This window comes from Strongylocentrotus purpuratus, unplaced genomic scaffold (genome assembly GCF_000002235.5).
Source record: "Strongylocentrotus purpuratus isolate Spur 01 unplaced genomic scaffold, Spur_5.0 spur5_scaffold_1, whole genome shotgun sequence".
NCBI classification, from domain to species: domain Eukaryota; kingdom Metazoa; phylum Echinodermata; class Echinoidea; order Camarodonta; family Strongylocentrotidae; genus Strongylocentrotus; species Strongylocentrotus purpuratus.
The window spans coordinates 33,916,720-33,937,440 of record NW_022145594.1 but is presented as its reverse complement, the minus strand read 5'-3'; the positions used below and the strand labels follow the sequence as shown (position 1 = coordinate 33,937,440).

General features: G+C 36.5%; 1 protein-coding gene across 1 annotated transcript; it reads right to left on the bottom strand.

Moving 5' to 3' along the window:
- Positions 1 to 728: 728 nt before the first annotated feature.
- On the bottom strand, positions 729 to 13,564 carry LOC591083 (3-oxoacyl-[acyl-carrier-protein] synthase, mitochondrial). The gene is made up of 12 exons (XM_011671229.2): positions 13,354 to 13,564; positions 11,942 to 12,058; positions 10,676 to 10,740; positions 10,086 to 10,193; positions 8,885 to 8,956; positions 7,758 to 7,844; positions 6,156 to 6,307; positions 5,362 to 5,476; positions 4,546 to 4,612; positions 3,430 to 3,567; positions 2,059 to 2,210; positions 729 to 1,033 (listed from the first exon to the last, which is right to left on the bottom strand). The coding sequence occupies exons 1-12, from the start codon at positions 13,475 to 13,477 to the stop codon at positions 851 to 853; spliced, it is 1,380 nt and encodes a 459-aa protein (XP_011669531.2). The 5' UTR covers positions 13,478 to 13,564; the 3' UTR covers positions 729 to 850.
- Between the last annotated feature and the right edge of the window lie 7,157 nt (positions 13,565 to 20,721).

Genomic DNA, 20,721 nt, shown 5'->3' with positions numbered 1-20,721 from the left:
ATGTAATTTCAGAAATTGACCTCTTTGACCTGTTTACCCAAAATCTAATCAGATCATCAATCGTCACATCTGAAGTTCATAGTACCTCGAATGGTTCTTTAAAAGGAGACACTGAACTGTTATTATACGAGATGAGCTACATATACATAACAACAATCATCATCATAATAATACATGTAATTACTGGACCTTGAAAGTGCCTTCCAAAATGGATACAAGGTGCTCAGTCTAAGAACGCATTAAGAATTGCAGAGATTTCAGATGTGTTTTGAAGAAGTCAATGCAGTCCTCCTTTTCCAGAAATGCAGGGAACTTCTTCCAAGGGCTTGGGGCAATGGATTGAATGGATTTGAGCCAGCCTGTTTTGGGGATTTGAACATGTACAGTATCTGGCATCCCTACGATCAGGCACAATTTCGAAAAAATCAGATTAATTGCTCTAAGAGTTAAAGAAAAAGTTGAGTTCTGGGAAGAGGTGAACAAATATTTGTGAGCGCTATCATTGTTATTATGCAAGTGTGGAAGAACATCAGATAACAAATATTCCCTGAAAACCATGGCTCTTCAAATGCCTTAATATTCTAAATATGGCACGTAATAGCATAAAAATCGGGACAGAATTTTATGCCACATGTTCGTGTAGTCCCATATATATCTTTCTGTGTACAGTGCGTAACTTTACCAAGTCTGGGTCAAATTTCTTATCATTTTGATGATTCTAGAACCTTGCAGTACACACCAATACTTGTATGCTAGATGATCAACCTTTTCTGATCGATTCCACACCGTTTCTTTCACAATGCAATCGCTTGACCAGAACTCAACTTTATCTTTAAGAATGCATCTCCCATCAAGAAATGCTTCCAACACACAGGCAAGCATTGGTTCCTCCAAAACCAAAGGAGTTGGTGAGAGCGACCCGACGTCTTGACCCTTCGCCCGTTGGTTCCCATGGTTGCGAGGTCAGAGGGACGTAGTTCAGATCAAACTCAGGAGTCGTAGATGTCAAGTTGATTGTCGGTGGGAGTTGTGCCTGGAAGAGGGAAACAAACATAAAGCCATGTTCAGAAATGAAGTGGTAGGCTGCTGTTTTTTAAAACTTGTACAAATGAATGGCAAATGAGAGCATTCACTGTGCTCTGTGTTATAGATAGTTAGAGAAGAGAAGACACGGATATGTGATACCTACACTACATTCATCTCTTTTACAAAATATAAAAAACTACTGCGGTTTACAGTGGCATATCTGAAAGAGGCTTAAATCCATCTATGATTTAGAGGTCAAGAGGGCACAGTTCAGATCAAACACAGGGGTCAAAGAGGTCAAATTGGTTGTTGGTATGTGAGTATTTTACAGTGGAAACCTGTATTAAAAAAACTGATATAAGAGCCGTTCAGCGCTTTGTTTACGCTTATGGTGCACGGATGCTAATCAACTCCTTGTAAGTCAAATTGATTTCTGATGAGATTTGTGCCTTGCGGTGTACTTTCTTGAGTACACTAGTCGAATGCTATTCGACTCCTTGTAACATTTGAAAAAAGCTGTCTTACAACATTCATCATAACTTTGTGTTTTTTGCTTAGATCCTTGGGAAATTCACATGAAGATTAAAAGATAATACTTCAACATTAAATATGAAATTTCATGCCTCACAAATTTAGTTTACTAGGTGAGTGTGTCAAATGGAGAATGGTATCCATTATTTTTAAGATGTTGACGAACAAAATCAAGTTGCACTTTTGTTATTGTTAAGACACCCTGTATAATCGAAGTAAGAGTCTTACTGTATGAACATGACGGACAAAGAAAGAGGACAAAATATACAGTTCCTCATTCTAACCTCAACGATTGCTGTGGTAGACAAAGGAACATCCCTTCACTGCTATTATGTAAAAATGTGTAGAACAGGTGTCACATGCATATTCATCTGTTTTACACATTTTTACATAATAGCAGAGAAGGGATGTTCCTTTGTCTACCACAGTAATTGTTGAGGGTAAAATGAGGAACTGTATATTTTGTCCTCTTTCTTTGTCCGTCATGTTCATAGTGCTTACTGTATGGCATGCCATGATGGTGAACACAGCTTCCAATGCACCCGCTGCTCCTAAGAGGTGACCTGTTGCTCCCTTGGTGGAGGATACAGCCGGAAGATGGTTGCCATGGGAACCAAAGAGCCTCTTCACCGCCGTGTTCTCAATGACATCTCCTGCGCAGATCATACAGAGATGGAATTAAACAAATCGGTGTTGGGTATCTCGAGATAAGGAAGTGTGACCTCGATAGGAAGGAATATATTCCTTGAAATGCTAGAGCGCCGTACGGCAGCCGTGCTAAAGCCAGGGTAATAATCGGGAGCGCCAGGATCGAAGGTCAAGTCACACAGACATGACAGCTATACAAGAACCTATTATTATTATTATTATTATTATTATCTATATATAAAGATCTGAATTAATGCTAAAGCTGGGGTAATAATCATAGAGCATCATGAGTGTCAAGTCGGACAGACATGAGAGCTATACAATAACCCATTATTATTATAATTATTGAAGATCTTGATCTTGGATACTGATACAAATGAAGTGGAATGATGGTGAAATGGAAAAAGCAAAATTACTGTTACATTGAGAGTTTGTCAAAACAGTGTTCTCACATCTACAGTTCATAACGGTCATAAAAATGACAAATATATTTATGCGCAAGGATTTTTAAGTGTTATGCGACACATGCTTTAGCAACAGTTGCTATTCCAATATCCTACACTCACCAAAATCTGAACTTCAACCCTTAACCAAAAACTATGCCTAACCCTAGCTCAAACCCTACCTGAAACCCAATCACAAACCAATCTATAAGCACTGTATGAGCCAATATTTTCACAAAAGGATATTTTCGGGGGTCAAGTACAAATCTGTGAGTTGTTAAAGCCGTGTAAAGCCATGACCTCTCCCAATTATATACTTTTCAATAATAAATCTACTTCCATGCATCAGGAACTCATTACTAAGTGTCACAATCATATTAATACAAGAATTATTTTGGGAGAAATAAATTAAAATAATCTAATTCAGGTGACCATCAGTATGGTCTTAATCTGCGCTGCATGACCCTGTGACGGCTCATGCTATAGTGGACAGACGCCGTGTGCGACATGCAACGGGACTAATTTTAGTAATTTTGACATTCAACCTTACTTGCTGAAAATTTGTGAATGATTCACAAAATTTGCAAAATTAAAGATCCACTGTGAAAATGACTGCTTGTACAGTACTTAGGGGAGGATGTGGGACAGCATTGCCATCTCTTCTTGTCACATTCGCTTTCGCCTTCTTCCTTTTCCTTTTTTAAATTTTTTTTAAATGTATATGTGCCCCCTGCCACCTTTGACCCTCCCCCACATTTTTATCTTGATTAATGCAACCAACCTGTGGGTGTAGCGGTCGCGTGTGCGTTGATGTATGTAATGTCCTCAGGGCCCAGCTTGGCATCGGAGAGAGCATTCCTCATGCACAGCTCAGATCCAATCCCAGACTCACTTGGGGAGGTCATGTGACTTGCATCACCTGACAAAGCAAAGGTCACATAAACTTTCAAATAAGTCACATGATATGGGCAACAATAGGGTGATACCAAAATATGTTCAAATTATATGTTGAATATATGTTAACTCCTATGCTTTAAAACAGATTTAATGCCCTTATGGCTCCAAACAGACAATATGTTGAACAAAAACAAACAAAAAAATTAAGAAAAGAACCTACATGTACATATGCCAGCACATAACATACAAGTCATGTCCTTTCTGCAAATGGTTTTCAGTTTTCAACCGCTCTCCTAAACAGCACTCCCTAGATACTGAAGGCATTAGTACAATGGGACCTTGCTATAACAAAACTACATGTACCCAAGGAAAGTATTTTGTTAAATCAAATCTTGTTACATTAGCTCATAATCTACTTTCTGAAAATGGGTTTTCATTTGGTTATATCGGGCTAAATAACAATATAATTTAATTCAAAGAAATTGGACTAGCACAATTTGAATTGACAGTGTTCTTTAACATGAAGTTCCAGAAATCGTAGTTCCCATGTGTAAGTCTAGGTGTGTACTTGATAGATGTGTTTTAATATAACTGCGACAAAGTAAAACCTGTCTATTGAGGCCACCCAAGGGAGATGGAGAAAGTGCAGACAGGTTCATTCCTTCTACAACACGCATGTATTTCTTGAAGGAGACGAAAGTACATGGCCACCGTAGACAGGTGGCCTTTAAAGAGAATTGGCCACTAAGATAGGTTAGACTGTACATCTAAAATTATGTTTTAATAGTCAGGGGGATATTTGAGCATGTCAAATTTGGGAATACAAGATCAAATTTAATGGTTGAAGAAGATTAGTTTCAGATCAGGATTTTTCATTTTGGGATATTGTTGAAAATAAGCAATAACATGAATGAATAATCAAGAAATCAAGGAAAAGAAATGAGTAACTTGGTATTCATACTTTCACCCTCATAAGCTTAATTTTCATTACAAATATTACCTGATAAACCATAACCAAGGATTTCAGCCAGGATTGTGGCACCTCTTGATTTAGCATGCTCCAATTCCTGTTCACATTTGAAAATACAGATAATTATATTACAAAATTAAAATTAGTATGCATGTTCAGTGGCAAATCTACCATCATAAAGTTTTTAAATGGCATTTTCTCTCAGCTTGATTTCATTAAAATATAAATCATGAGGAAAAGGGTTGCAATTCGGTTTTAGGTTAGGGTAAGGGACCTAGCAAGAAGCCTTGTGGAACACCACACAGCATACATCTCTGTTAAGAATCTTGACCATTTGTACTATCACTTTTAGTTTAGGGTTGAAGTTGAAAATATGACATTGCTCTCTGCGTGATCTCATGACAGATATATAGGAATAGATTTATGGATGGAATTGAGTTTATATAGGTTAGGGACCTTGCAAGTAACCTTGAGGAACACCACAATACATACATCACTGCTAAGAATCTTGACCATATCACACTAACATTTCAAATGCAGGATTCATGTTAAGAATTTGAGCAAGCCAAGGGTTCAGTGACACAAAGACGTGACCCCATATTTTTCCAAAATGAGTATTTGATAACAAAATGTTCAGAAAAATGTGGGCTATCCAGGAAACACAAAGACTTAACTCCACCCAATAGTGACCCCATCGAAGACAACGGCTAGTGAAACATCGACTTAACTCCTTAAGGCCCAAGTGGACCTCTGCCTTTAAAACACTTTTTTTCAAAATGGCCAAAATGGAGTTACGTCTTTGTGTCACTGACCCCTCAAAGTGTTGTGTAAGTTGTAAAAACTTACTTCCAGAACCACTACAGCCGCTCCTTCTGACATCACAAAGCCATCCCTATCCTTGTCAAACGGTCTTGATGCTTGTGCAGGTGTGTCGTTGAACTTTGTGCTTAATGCCCTTGCTCTGCATTGTTAAGAAAATAAGAAAAAACACTAACATTGCACAGTCTAGTAAATGATCAAAGTATTCTGAGATACACAGAGTATTTTACCCTGGCGTGGTAACCGTGAAAAGGCACTTAAGCATTTTAAAGGGATCGTTGAACAATGTTCAATCCGAGATGCACGGCCCTCCGTGTTATCAGTGTCTGTGTTATGGTGTTATATTGAAGCCCTAAAAAATTTGCGCTTCAAAATGGTCAAGAAGTACCTCTAAAAGTAAAAATCTTTTAGTAACCCGTTTTACCATACTCAATTTCCCGAATAGACTGTAGTGTTATGAAAACCGTTTGGCAAACGCAAAATTTGATTTCGATTTTCAATCATAAATATCTTGATAATCAGACAGGCGATCGGCTTGTAAAAGTCATGGGGTTCCCGACTGACCTAAAGGTTAATAGTTATCATTGCAGCATGAGCTGAATCAAGGATTTTGTTAAAGGATCTAAGACAAAGTTACCGAATCCCTTTAAGGAACTTCTTCCCAAGGGTACCCATATACCTCACCTGGGTCAAGAGTGGCAAATGGAGATTAATGTCTTGCTAAAGGAAGCTAGTGGCAGGCAGGGACTTTTGAATGCTGTACCATTTGATCGACAGTGCTCTAAGAAACTGACTGAACTCATACCAAATACTTCTGTTACCTGGCGAATCCAGCCAAGCCTAGTGGACATATGCACGCCTCTGTCCCTCCGGCTATCATGACGTTGGCATCCCCGTGACGAATGAACCGTGACGCATCACCCAGCGCATGAACCCCTGTAGTACAGGCTGTAGATACACAGTGGTTTGGACCCTGGGGGAGAGTTTATTGACAAAATAGTGGTGCAATTTAAGGCCAAATAAAAAACAAAAACATGTTTAGCATCCTGCTTTTTTGAAAAATAGGAAGGAGGCCCTTTAAAAAACAAAATCAGTAATAGATCATTTTACCAATATGTTTTTCATGTTTTAATTCATTGAAGAAAAAAAAATTATTGAAAAAAAAAAAAAAATTTAAAAAGGAGGCGGCCCCCAAAAAGAGAGTGGGCGGGGACGCTAAACATGTTTATTTTTGTTAATGGCCTAACCACAAAGACTCGGCTTAAACATATTCAGGTTTAATTTAATAAACAGCAATATTAAATGTTCTATTCAGCATTTTTAATTGGTGTAAAGTGAATATACCCTAGGATGCTAGCTTGCAATATCTCTTTACAAAATTAATATTCAACCTTCTATTTTGAATTAACTATTTACTGAGAACCCCCAAAATAAAGAGCAAAATACTTTTAGTGACAGGTCCCATAGAGCATTTGCAAATTTTTAATTAATTTTATATTTTTGTCTCCATGTATATTGTTTTCAGATAAAAAGACTTGTTATTACAATACAGAACTGAAAGAAAAGTATCATTGTTGCCATTTCAAAGAAGAAGTAGCAGTCAAGTTAGCCCTTAATAATAATAATTCCTGTCTATAACCTGTTAAAGATAAAGCTGAGTTTTGGTCATGCAATTGCAATGTGAAAGAAACTACGTGGAAGTGATTGGAAAGGTTGATCATGTACCACATAGATCTAGATATTGGAATCATCAAAATGTTAAGAAATTGGCTCGGTCCTGCCATGAGTCACAAGCACGGTAAACAGAAATGTGTAAATGGGACTACACAAACATGTGGCATGAAAGTTGTGGTCCACAACCTTTAGCTGTTACAGTTTGTCATATTTCGTTTATGAGGGCATTTGAAGAGCAATCCTTTTGAGTGGACATTTTTTTGCTATGATACTCTTCTACTCTCTCTCTCTCTCAGTGCCATATCGTTTGACTTTGGCGATCATGCTGTTCCACAACCCTTGGCTCCTAGCCTTCTGTATTAGTACCACTCCCAGTTCTTTCACTCCTCTCTCTTCCAACAATTTCTGCAGACTGTCCATCCAAAGTATCCTCCTTCTTCCCCTACTCTACACTAAAATAAAAAGAATGAAAAAAAACTCACATATTATTTTCACCTTCCCAGAACTCAACCTTCTTTTCTACTCTTTAGATCTAAATTAAAGCTCCACTGTCCTACGTTTAGCTACTTGCTCCCTCTATATAGATAACTTCCCCAATCGGTGCCTGTTCGTCCCCCATGATCCTCTATTTCTTATGTTATTTGAGAGCTGATGAGTTGATGAGATAGCCACCTGTCAGTGACCTTGCTGTGTGGTCTAATCCCTCCTGGCCAAACTTGTGCAGATAAGCTTTAAGGTAAGTAACTCACTCTGAGGTTGTACCTGATGCTGATGTGACCGGCGGCGAGGTTTGGAAGAATCTTTGGGACAAAGTAGGGACTAAGCTTCTTGTAGCCCTGCATGGGTAGAAATAATAATGATAATAATAATAATAATAATCTTTTGAAGTCCACTCCAAATTTCATTAAGTCAAACCGAAAATGAAAATTCTTTTTGCCCAATTGATCGTGAGCCCGGCAGCCACTGAGCAGTGCCAGATCGACGTTGCTCTATCCCTTATTGTTGAACGCCAAACAAGGTAGCAGCAACTCCCGTCTTTTAACGTCTTTTGGTATGACGCGGCCGGGTTCGAACCCACGACCTCCCGGTTGTGAGGCGGACGCTCTACTGACTGAGCCAACACACCGTATGTATGTACCACAGCCCATGTCCAGCTACTCACAGATCATGTGCCATGACCCGACATGGTGATCCTGCTTTTTCTTCCCTTGCCCCAAACTTCTGGAACAATCTTTTCATCTACATCCATGAAGCCTCCACCACACACACACGTTCAAAAGATTTCTTAAAATTTTCTTTTTATTCAATCAGTATTAGTACCGGTAGTAGTAGTAGTAGTAGTTATGATCTCTCTCTCTCTTTCATTCCTGTTAAACATGTATTAATAAGCACTTAGAAACATGGTATTAAATGCTATATGAATGTTGCAAATTATTACTGATATTATTATCATTTTAGATAGAACTAGGGCAACTGCCTCTGGACTATCATCCTAGACCAACCCCCCCCCCCAAAAAAAAAGTACCCAATGAAAATTTACCCCTGGAAAATAAAACTTCCCCCTGTTTAGAAGGAAAAAAAGTCAACTTATCAATTTAATTATGAGATTGTTTATATTTAAAGACTTGTTTTAAATATTCCTAGGGAACCTGCTAATTGGATTTTCAGTGGAAGAGCATTCCATAAACATTGTTGTTATTAATGTTAGTTATTTTAGAAGTAGTAGTAGTAGCAGTAGTAGTAGTAGCAGCATCATCATTCTTCTGGAATTATCATTACTGTTCTTGATATTAACAATACTATTCTCATTAGTACTGTCATCATATCATCATCATTCATAGTATTAACATTATCATCAATATCATTAGCTACAAACCTTTTCTCTAAGAGTCTGACCAGAGTTTACGATCTCTTCCAAGTCTGCCATACCCATCCCAACGGCCACACCCTGTCTGACACAAAACACAAACAAATAAATGAAATATATATGACACTTGTCATGTTTATCTCATTGATTCAACTCTTCAAATGCCACACAAATGATTTCCCTGTGCCAAATTGTATTTACCATTGAGTAGACAAACCAAAGGCTTCAAGATTACTTAACCTTTTCAGAGCAGGATTAATATATACCGGGGGGTGTTTCACAAAGATCCAAAGTCGAACTTAACTCTAAGTTGGACTTAAATATTATGGAGAGCCATTTGTAGCCTTAAAATAAAATGTATTCAAAAGCGAAAATCAACTATTTTAGATTTTTTATAAATTTCACATCAAGAACATGAAATCTCCTTGATAATAGAAAATATAAATGATTTGAATCAACATTTTATGCCTTATAAAATAACTTTTACGAAATATTTTCAATGATGCTAACGGCTTTCCATAATTGTTAAGTCCAACTTAGAGATAAGTTCAACTTAGGATCTTTGTGAAACACCCCCAGGTCTTAGATGGATTGTCATGGAGCTAATCAAGACCGGATATGGGTAATTAAAAGCAAACTCATTGTGTTGCACAAAGTAATTCTTCTGTCAATTGGTGCCTACTGTTTTGGGTAAAATTGCATGTGTTGCAAATGAGCAACTGTGCAGGGAGCCGAAGAAAGCAGTCAATATTTTCTTCATTTCCCAAAAAAGCATAAAAAATATGGCTTAGATATGACCATTCGAATAAATATATGTCCTATGGGAACTCCAGTGTTATATGCTCTGGCTCCTAACCATTACTAGGAGCCAGAGCATATAACGCAGCCAAGGTGTTATTTCCCAGGCAAAGAACACAAAAAACACTTATAGAGACAAAACAAGTATGATGTCCCACCAAATAGTGCCTTGGGAAAGCCAGAAACCCCAAGTCTTTTTAGTAACCACATAAATGTTATATCAACACAATGTGGCCGATGTTGCTGCCTCTCTCATTTTGTTGTTGATGATGGTGGTTCTTAAGAATTGAGGAAAGTATGGTGTGGATCAAACTTCTATATCTCATCATACACGGACCATTGAGTACACATAGGAGCTATGGTTGCAGGCAGTTGTTCTAATTTGCTACATCAAGACTGAAGAGGTTGGTACCGTTTTGTTTCTGTCTTCGTCACTCTCTGGTTTCCATTCTGCTTGCAAGAGGGCTTCCTGTGCAGCAGCAAGAGCAAAGATGGTTGCCGGACTCATGCTCCGAAAGTCCTTTAAGAAAATATCAAAATATATGACTGAATACATAACGCAGGCAACTGTTCAAAAGAGTTGAACAAAAACCTTATTCACGTTTTTTTTATTCTAATTTCTACTTCATTATTTTCCCCTTTCATATCTTGCAATTCTTGTCAACTTTATTGTCTATCATTTTGAAATGTCTTCTTCTATACTTCATCCTTTATGTCAGATGGGGAAACATTAAGAAAATGATGGAAGTTCATACAGTTGATACACATATAGATGAATTACAATGAATATTACTTTTAATCCCTGACATTAGGTTAAGACTAACCCTTTACCTATGCTGTCTTTTATTTAAAAGAAGGAAACCAAAGAACAAGCAATTATATCAGTTTATAATATAGGAATTACTTTACTTAGAAAATGATTATATCTGTCCGAATCATGCCACCAACTCTCTTTTATCCATCAAATATGACTGAGGGACTATTACATGATGGTATACTCACTGATGATGAGACATATTGAAGTGCATCAAATTCACCCTCTTTGTTGCCCCTTGGAACAAAACCAGCTAGAACAGAAAAGAAAACATTCATAAGAATACCTATTGTTATCTGAGATAGTCAGCGAGCCAAAATATGGGAACTGGGGAAAATGTTCATATTAGGGATTCTATACCAATGGGTACTTGTGACCTCCCACTCTGACACTTTAGCAGCTAGTTCCTGGCTGTTCAAAGACCAACTCTTAAAGAACTCTTTGACAACTTACCAAATTGGTTTGGGATGCTTTTGAACTCATCTCCATGTCTGCTTGGTGATCCCACTCTGAATCTCTAATGGGTTTGTGAAGACTGATAAAACACTTGAGGACACTATTACATATCCAACTCTGACCATCTAACAACAATGGCGACATCAAATGCAACCATGGAGGATATCCTACAAACTTACCACAGTGACAAGAAATGCCTTTGCACTCCCTATTCCTACACTATAAGCTTTGAGCTCCTTATGTGACCCTCTAAAAGTCTTTAAAAGGTTGTTAGTATACCTTTAAATGTTTGACTTCCAATTCTTAAAGCACACTTACTTAGCAACTTGGTGTGGGATGCCTTTGAACTCATCTCCCGACATTTTGGTGACCCCTTATTGACCCTCTCACAGCATCAAGACTGTTGGGTTAACAAAGTCTTAAAGATGGTTCTATCATCTGTCTCTCTATTCCCTGAACATATCAAATGTCTGACTACCAATTCTTAAAGAACTCTAGGACGACTTACCAACATGGCATGGGATGCCTTTAAACTCATCTCCTGACATTTTGGTGACCCCTTATTGACCCTCTCACAGCATCAACCCTGTTCGGTAATAACAAGTCTTAAAGGAGGTTCTATCATCTGTCTCTCTATTCCCTGAACATATCAAATTAAACATATTTATCTTAAACTTAACCACTTGACTGCTATTGGCTTAAAACGCGTTCATACCCCCTGTGCTACAGCATTTTTGTTTTGTACAAAAACCTGACAAAAACTGTACACTGTACACAAAAAAAGCAGGATTTTTTGGGGGAGAGCACCATCTACTGTTCAAGACCTGTATAACATCATTGCAGTGCTAATTACACAGTAGAGCTTGGCATTTTGTAGTGCTACGGTACGTGTACATGTACATGTACATGTACATGGTACGCACAGGCATGCGAGAGCGAGAACACGTAAATGTATGTGGGTAGCAGTCAAGTGGTTAAAGAACTCTAGGACAACTTACCAACTTGGCATGGGATGCCTTTGAATTCATCTCCTGTTATTTTGGTGATCCCACTCTGTCCTTCTAAAAGCCTTGGCCACACCACCTCAATGCCTACTCCTAGAGGACACACCACACCTGATCAAGAAAATTTGACCAAGAAAATAAAAATAGAGACAAATAAAGCACATAGTGAATGAATGGCCCTCTCCTTTAAGAGATCTATTTTTTTGTTATAATACTTAGATTTCTAACATCAGACTCAGAGGAGGGGGTGGGGGGGGGGGGATACATCGCTCATGCTGGTGAGTCTAGCCAGGTTAAAGTTTAACAGCAGACAGAGGGCCTCTTTTTGTACAGCCGGCATTTCAATATGTATTTCACAATTAACAGTCAGAGATAGACTTAGAGACCTATGAAATCAATCCCTCTTGACTACGTGACAATATTTTAGCGGGGGATATCCGAGAGCATGATGTTTTCAAACTGGACAATTTTGCTCCTCAGACTGAGATATTTATGAGCAAATACAGCCCTCGAAAAGAAGACATTTTTAATTTTCTGGTTTGATAAGGCTCCGAGGCGAGTCATTGACCTGCTGATGCATATGGACATCAAATAGAATGATAGACCTACATCACACACATTCTGTTGCTGTCGAATTCTGAAAAAGCCGAGGGGGATCAAGCTATAATAAGATTAAGAATCAAGCCTTCAAGGTTGTTGGACTTGTACTTGCACCCCGCCCCCGCCCCCCCCCCCCCCACCCCATGAAACTGAAAGATATGAATTGTTGACATTTTCTTTTTGATTATAAATATGAAAGCAGAGAATAAAGTTACAATTAACTGAGGTGAACGTGGTTTTCGTTTTTCTTTTCTTTTTTAATTTGAAATTAATGAATAGTTTGTTTCGTTGTCATTTTGATGTTGTTGTTGAATGGATTTTTGGTTGGTTCATTTTTCTTATTTCTTTTTTTCCTGTTGAATAACGGGTCAACAGGGGTCAAATTTGCAGAAGCTACAGACAGTGATGACAGAACATGTGGACCCCAACAGTTCACCTATATAGCCGAGCCGTGCTTAATTAATGCAAAGTCATTATACTCCACAGAAGACGATGTCATCTGTATTAGCAAGTCAATACTAGCAATTAATTAGTCTAGTTTTTAATTTTAGGTTGACAACTTCGGATTTTGAGTTTTCAGAGAGCTGATACTCTGCTGACAGACACTAAAATGGCATATGATTTACATTATTGTAATCTTTGGCTTATAAGCTTTCCGTTGATATATAATTCATCCATTTCATTTTTCAGTTCGGATATGGTCTTTCTGTCTACGCTACGTGGATACAGGTAGCAATGAACAGGTCCAGCAATGATATTAATAACATGACATGATTGACAGTACATGGGATAATGTTATATCTTACCTACTCCAGTGACCACAACTCTCCTGCGACTCAGTGTACATACAGACGTAGAAATACTCCTTTCGTGGATTTGCAATAGTGTTCTAACTTTTAATCTCTTAATTATCTTCACACTACATGCCATTATTGAGCATTTTTAAGGATACATTAGGAGAAATTTGCGGGGTTTCCCCTGCAGAATATGAATGGTGTACTACATAAGACAAATAAAAAAGGAAAAATGAATTGTACACGCGATCAGCAGTGGTTTGCGACCCAAAAATAATTTGCTTTTAACAGATGCAGAAAAACAAGAGAAACAGAGCAAAACAAAATTGAGTAAAATCGCATAACTAATAAGGAAATTATGAATGTTTATGAAAAACTATGGAACTTAGAAAATCACTACATCAATTGCCAATTTGTTTATCAGTTTGTGACGTCATTGCCTCATTATTTATCGATTGCTTTCATATTTTTTTTTGTTTTAAATGATATTTTATTTCCTTCCTCATAATTTCACATAACAAGAAATTCACATAACAAGAAATTATCAAGATAAGCAATATAAAACAAGATCTTTGATACAAGACATTTCATAAGTTACATCAATCAATGAACATAGAGAAAAAAGAAGGGAAAAAAAAGTCTTGCATGTAACAGTGTATAATCAAAATAACAGTATAGAGGAAGGTTATAGCTCCGTTTAGTCTCATTTCACAACGCCCCCTATCGTCAGAGTCAGTAGCCATACATGTTAGCCTATGGACGTTTTTTTTTTTTTAATCGTTAAAAATTCATTTTTTGTTTAAACGAAAAGCACATCCACCCCGACGTAGTTTATCACTAGCTCTTTCATTGGAGCCCTCATGTCTCATTGACTTTTGAAAGTTCACCCACCGTAATTTTTCAAAATAGGTTGCAAGCTCGCCATTGCCTATAATACACATGTCGAACTTTGGACTCAGTCTGCCAAGTGATTGTAAGATTATAGGTCAAGCACACGAAGGATAAGAAGCATGAATTATCAATTATCACTTCTGCTATGTTCATTATGTCCATTTCATCCACCCCCCCCCCCCCACCGTAATTTTTCCATTTAGTAAAAGCAAACATTTTGCCGAGTTTATAGCAAAAACATGAATATTCATGAACGGTCAGACAATACAGCCTTTTAGTACGTAACGTATGGGAATGGGCGATGATCCGTCCAGGAGGTAGAAGTCAGTGTTTTGTGCTGGCAATGTTCACGCGAGCGAAAATGAGACAATCGGAGCAATATGATGTATTTTTTCCCCCAATTATTTCACTTTTAATCCCCCTAAACTGGATTTCTCCATACTTTTGCCAAGGTTATATGATTCGTATCATAATGCGTGCATGACATTTCACAAAATCTTTTATGAACTTTAAAGAATTAATACCATTTTCTGAATATATTCCGGGTTCATAATCATTGATTTTTATATAAATAGTTTATTAAAATTCACATTTCTCATGATTTAACTGAACAAAATTACTCCATATTAGTGCATCCACACAGAAACATATTACTCTCAATATAACTTGGATGATGGTGTGAGGAACTGAGATTTTTAGGAAGGAAATTGGAAATATGATCAGTGGATAGTGAGGCAATGACGTCACAGACTCATGAGTGAGTTGCCAATTTGTATTGTGATTTTAAAGTTTTCAGAGACATTCCAGATTAAGCCAATTTAAAGAGCCCATATATACTGTCATTACAATTTTTGTTACAACATAGATTTATTGTTTATCGTCAGATTTCATTTAAACTTTTAAAAGTCTACTTTTGTGATTTTCTGCTTTCCTCTAGAGTAATTTACTATCAATGTTGTATTTTACTTCGATATAACGCATATCCACCGACGTAGCGTACGGTAAGAGTGCCCCCCTCCTACATCCCCACAAGTTATACCATTCAGGGTACCCTGTTAGGTCCATGCTGTACCACTGGATTTTTTTATTTTAAAAAAATTATTATTATTTAAAGCATTTTTGCCTCTATTCAGATTTTCATATACAAAATGATGAAGAGGAACATAATTGTTCTTACAATACAAACTTAAAAGATTCTCTCTTACATTATAAACAAAGATATATTTTTAAAATATTTTTCATAAGTATCCAAACTAAATAGTACATATTCAATCAAGTATACAAATTGTGATACAATACTAATGCAATTTGGGAGAAAAAGAAAAAGAAAATCAATATAAAAAAGTAAAAGGTGACGTTAATACTTCATATTAATATTTTTCGGATACAACATCATAAAAGGAACAATTTTTTTACAGTTTAAGCATATCTTCTATGCAAAATAATTATTTATTTATTTATTTATGTATTTATATATTCAGTTTTATTTAAAAACAGGGTAGTCTTTTCAGTGCCAAAGGCCTGCTTTACAAAAGAGCCCTGTACATACAAAGATTTACAAAAAAATAGAATGCATTGTAGAAAACAAAGACATTATATAAACAACATACCATAAGAGATTGAGACAATTATATCAAATACATTTTAAAAAAATAATTAAATTAAAAACTAGATAAAAAATGAACATAAGGTCTAAAATATTAAACATTTAAGATATTACTGATACAAAGTAAAATTACCCTAAAAAGTACAAATACACATGCCATACAAATAGACATAAAATCAAACGGGTAAAAGGTAAGAAATAAAACTACTACAGACTACTACAAACAAACAAACAAACAAAACTAACTGTATGGTAAAAGTCTTGATATAATATTAGGTACCAGTGAATGCATTAAAGGGATGGAGGGAGTGACTTAATTTATTTTTTGAACATTTGGAGTGAAGTTGCCGTGCGAATATGAGTCGGTAGATGCTTGGAGCGATGAAAGAAAAAGATCGTTTTTCAAATTCAGTCTTGGGTTTCGGGATAAATGAGAGATTTAAGGTAAAATGACGGGTAACATAGTAAACTGGACGTTTACAAGCAAAAGATTCTAAATAATAAGGGGTTAGATTATTGAGTATTTGTAGGTGAAAATGCAGTAGTGGTAGTTGATTCTATTTTCAACATATAAATAATATAAATATAAATTAAGCAATCTGAATAAAAATTTCCTCTATGACTTATTGTACTAGCGCCATCTATTGGCTAATGGTTTCAACATTGATATCCACTTTTTTTTCCCTTCGCTCTTTGAACTGTTTTTTAAATCATATTGTTTATATCTTTATATCTCTAATTGTTACATCTCAGAATAAGGGAGTTTACAGATAGCACATGCTACAAATATCCACAGATCTTTTACACATGGAGAAGTTCCACTTTGAGAATATTAGAATAATAACTGCCAAAGTCCTTGATGTGCTTTATGAATACCTTTTGTTTGCCCTCTTGAAAAGAATACTTTCACCGTTGGTGGATAAATGAATAATGTTACATAATTTTCATGAGCGCATATCCAGTATTCATCTCTGTGGGTTGTACCTTTTTGGTACAAATGACCTTTATCTGCCCATGCGCAGATTGTATCTGTAAACTTGAACTTGAACTTGAACTTGAATAGAACGGGGATGGGAGCAGGGATGAACTTTCAAGTGCTACCATCAATATCATAACAGAAACTCTACACCGTAATCTGAATTCATAGCGAGATCAACTTGCTATCTACCTATTGTACTAGCGCCATCTACTGATCAACATGTATTTCTTACATTTGTTTTAAATGCTTATAATTAATTTGTAATGTTTTGTTGGAAACATGACTGAATTTAAATTGAAATGTTCATGTTTCTCCCACCCCCTCTTATTATTTGTTTCATTGATGGTCATTTACTTTTTTCATAATTGTTTGGTTTCAATATATGTTTCGTTTTCAAAACAAGAGAGAAAGGGGAAGGGCGGGATGGGGAGCCCGATACAGCATACTCTGCTACTCCGCCCCTCTGAACGTAGTTTATTAGAAGCCGTTGGTCACCCCTGCCTCCTAAATCGAATAAACAAATAAGGGGGACCTTGAAAATAGGAAATGAATAGAGAAAAACAGATAGAATCAGAGACGGAAAGAAAGAGTGAGAGAAAGAGCAAGAGAGAGAGAGAGAGAGAAGAAAAAAAAGAAACAGAAGAAGCAAAAGAAGACTGAGGTAGTAGAAGAAGAAGAAAAAGAAGAGGACGGTAGTAGAAGAAGGAAAGGAAGTAGAAGAAGAAGAAGGGAAAAAGAAGAATGAGGAGAAAAAGAAGAAGAAGAAAAAGAAAAAGGAGAAGAAGATAAAGAAGAAGAAGAAGAGAAGAAAAAAAAAGAAGATGAAGGAGAAGAAAAAAGAAAAAAAAAAGAAAGAGAAAGGGAGAGCCTAAAATGTTATCACAATCGATAACAAGACCAAGAATTACTATTCATTTTGCAAGCTATTTTGTCTTTGCTCGTATGTTTGTTTTTCCTTTTTGCCTTTCATCTCACTTTGCTTTGCAAAATGCACCGTTATATAAGTTATAACCTTGTCTTCTCACAGAAAATATGTATACTGATTGGTCGCTTGCTCCCTCCTATCGTGCTTTTGCGCCCAACATATAGGATATAGTTCATGAATAGTGTTTTAAAGTGTTTGTTATATCAGTAATTCTTTTTGCCTCCGTGCTCCTTCAAATATAAGTTTCGTCACCTCAACCTCTTCCAAAATGTGCCTCACAATGCAGCAAGGAGGCCGAATGTAGAATATGTATAGTACATTTTAATGATTAAAGAAAACATGATGTCTTTTTTGCTCGTAAAATTAAAAAAACGGGATGATTCTGGGCAACGGGATACCCGAATATATTATTTGGACAGCGAAGTGCTCCACAAAATTTAGAAACTTGATAATTGACAGTCTGGCATGAGGCTTGAGCAGTCCCCTTTGGGCCTACCTCTTGGAAATATTCCCTTACCGTTCGGCTATGATCTCAGGGCTCTTTTGCGAATTTCCCTATGAGTAAAATGCAACCGAAATTGCTCTTTAAAGTTTTTTTTTTTAATGTAACACTCGTTCGCTTCTTAGGTAGTTAAATTTAGGGCCCGGGCACAATTTTCTTGCTTGCATAATGCCTAAATACGCCACTGGGTTTACTTTATTTGGTGAATTTTTTACATGAAAATTGCTTTGTTTATTGAAATTTTTAAAAAAGTAGTCCGAGAACGAATTTTAAAAAAAGTTCATAAAATAGGAAAATCAATGAATACTTAATAATTGGCATTAGTAAATAATTATTTAAGTCTAATTCACGCTTTAACACATTGAGGCTTAGTCCGAGAATGCAAAAATTAACGTTTTTTTAATTATTATATTATTTCATCTTGTTATCCTTTGGTTATTTTTCTATCACCTTTGATTATATTATTCTGTGTTTTATGATTCTATGACTTTCTCTTTTTGTCTTTCCTTATGTTATTCTTTGTGTCTTCCTTCTCGTATGTTATTCTATGTTTTTATCATTCTATCACTTTCTCTTTCTATCTTTCCTTATCGGGAGTTCCGCGCCGTCCGATGTATGTTATTAGCCGTTATTTTAGAGTTTGGGACTGGTTGCGATTGAATCAAATTTAGTTTATGATTTTTTTGTCTTCTTCTTCCTCCTCCTCATCCTATACCCTTCTTCCGTTCCAGAGGCGGCGGAGCGACTTCCAAAGTGGGAGGGCACCAACAAAAAAGGGCACCTTCAAGGGGAAATCTCAAAGCGAAAATATACAATTTTTTAGACATCGGTATATACCCTTACATTGTGATTAAATTATCAGGGATGATTTCAATATTTGTTTCACTTTGTACACAGCACAATATATTGTTTAAGCATCATACTTTGCAGTTGGGTGTGATGGTCTGAAAATTCATTTGCGAGCGAGGAAAATTGTTAAGATTTTTGAGGTCGCAGTGCAAAGTAAAACGAGTATCTCTCAGAATTGATTTACAAGAGATGAAAAGGGGCACTTATGAGAATAAAAAGGAACTATTTTCATAGATGAAAAGGGGGCATTTATGAGAAGGGAAAGGGGCTCTTTTTTAAATGGGGGCACTTATCATAAGGAAAAAGGGCACTTATTAAAAAGGAAAGGGAGCCCATGTGAAAATATAAGGTGCACTTATCCAAGTTTAAACTGGGGATAGTTATTCAAAGGGGGAAGGGGCACTTTTTACAAAGGTAAATGAGAACTTGTCAAAGAAAAAGATGAACATCTTAGAATTGAATTGGGCAATTACAGTGAAGTGGCGCTTATCAAAAGTGAAAAGGGGCGCTTCTCGTACTTGACAAGGGGAACTTACTAGAGATTAAAAAAGGCACTTATGAGAATGGAAACTGGACACTTATTGCAAAGTATAATGGGAATTTGTCAAAGGAAAAGGGGTACGTGTCAAAATTTTCCTATGTAAAAAGGGGCACTTTTTACAAACTTAAAGGGGCACTTATCCTATACAAAAAGGGGCACCTTTAGGGTACTTGAAAAAGTGGGAGGGCACTGTGCCACCCCCGCCCCCGGGAGCGCCGCCACTGTTCCGTTCTTCTTCTTCTCCTCCGTCATCCTACTTTTATATTAAAAAAAAAAAAATTATCAAATTTATCACAATCATTTATTATTATTAATTCGTATATCAATACTCAATGTATGTCCAGCAGCTCACTTGTGTCCATGGTTGAAGTTTGTGTTTACAACTAAAGTGACAGCAGGTCAATTCTCACTGGAGCGTGTACGTGTCGTATCTTTTTTATAAACAAACAAAAAAACAAGACGAAAAGGGGGTTAGGATCGGGGTACACCAACAACATCTATTATGCGATTATCTTCATCACCACGAAGCGGCACTTAACTGGAAGAAGAAGGTATATTGTTAAATGTATTTCCCCCCTTTTCTGTAGAGATACCCTATTCATGATTATATGCAACTGGACTTTAAGCAATGTATATAATTATGTACATATATATTTGGTATCCTTGTGTTTTATATTTCTGATTTTGGCTTTCGACAAAACCATTAGACTGCTAGAGTCTATCTCTCTCATTCTTTTTCTCCCTGGTGGTGTACATAATGTATGTTTGAGATTATTCTGTCATATTAGACGAACCGTTTTAAAGTTGAGAAATTAGCCATTTTTGTCAAAAGTTGTCGAGGTCACTATTTTCTTCGAAAGCCAAATTGCTGACAAATATCCAGGAAGTATTAACCTTTGCACTGCATGTACACAAGACGGCCATTTTTGGTGACCGCACAACCAGCGGATGAAAATCTGAAAAGTCAGAACTGGTAAAAAACTTTTTATTTTCAAAACCTGTCAACAGGAGTGAAAAATATGAACTCTATGATAATCAAAATAATATGCAAAATATAAATGAAATCAAATAATTGAGAGAACTTCCG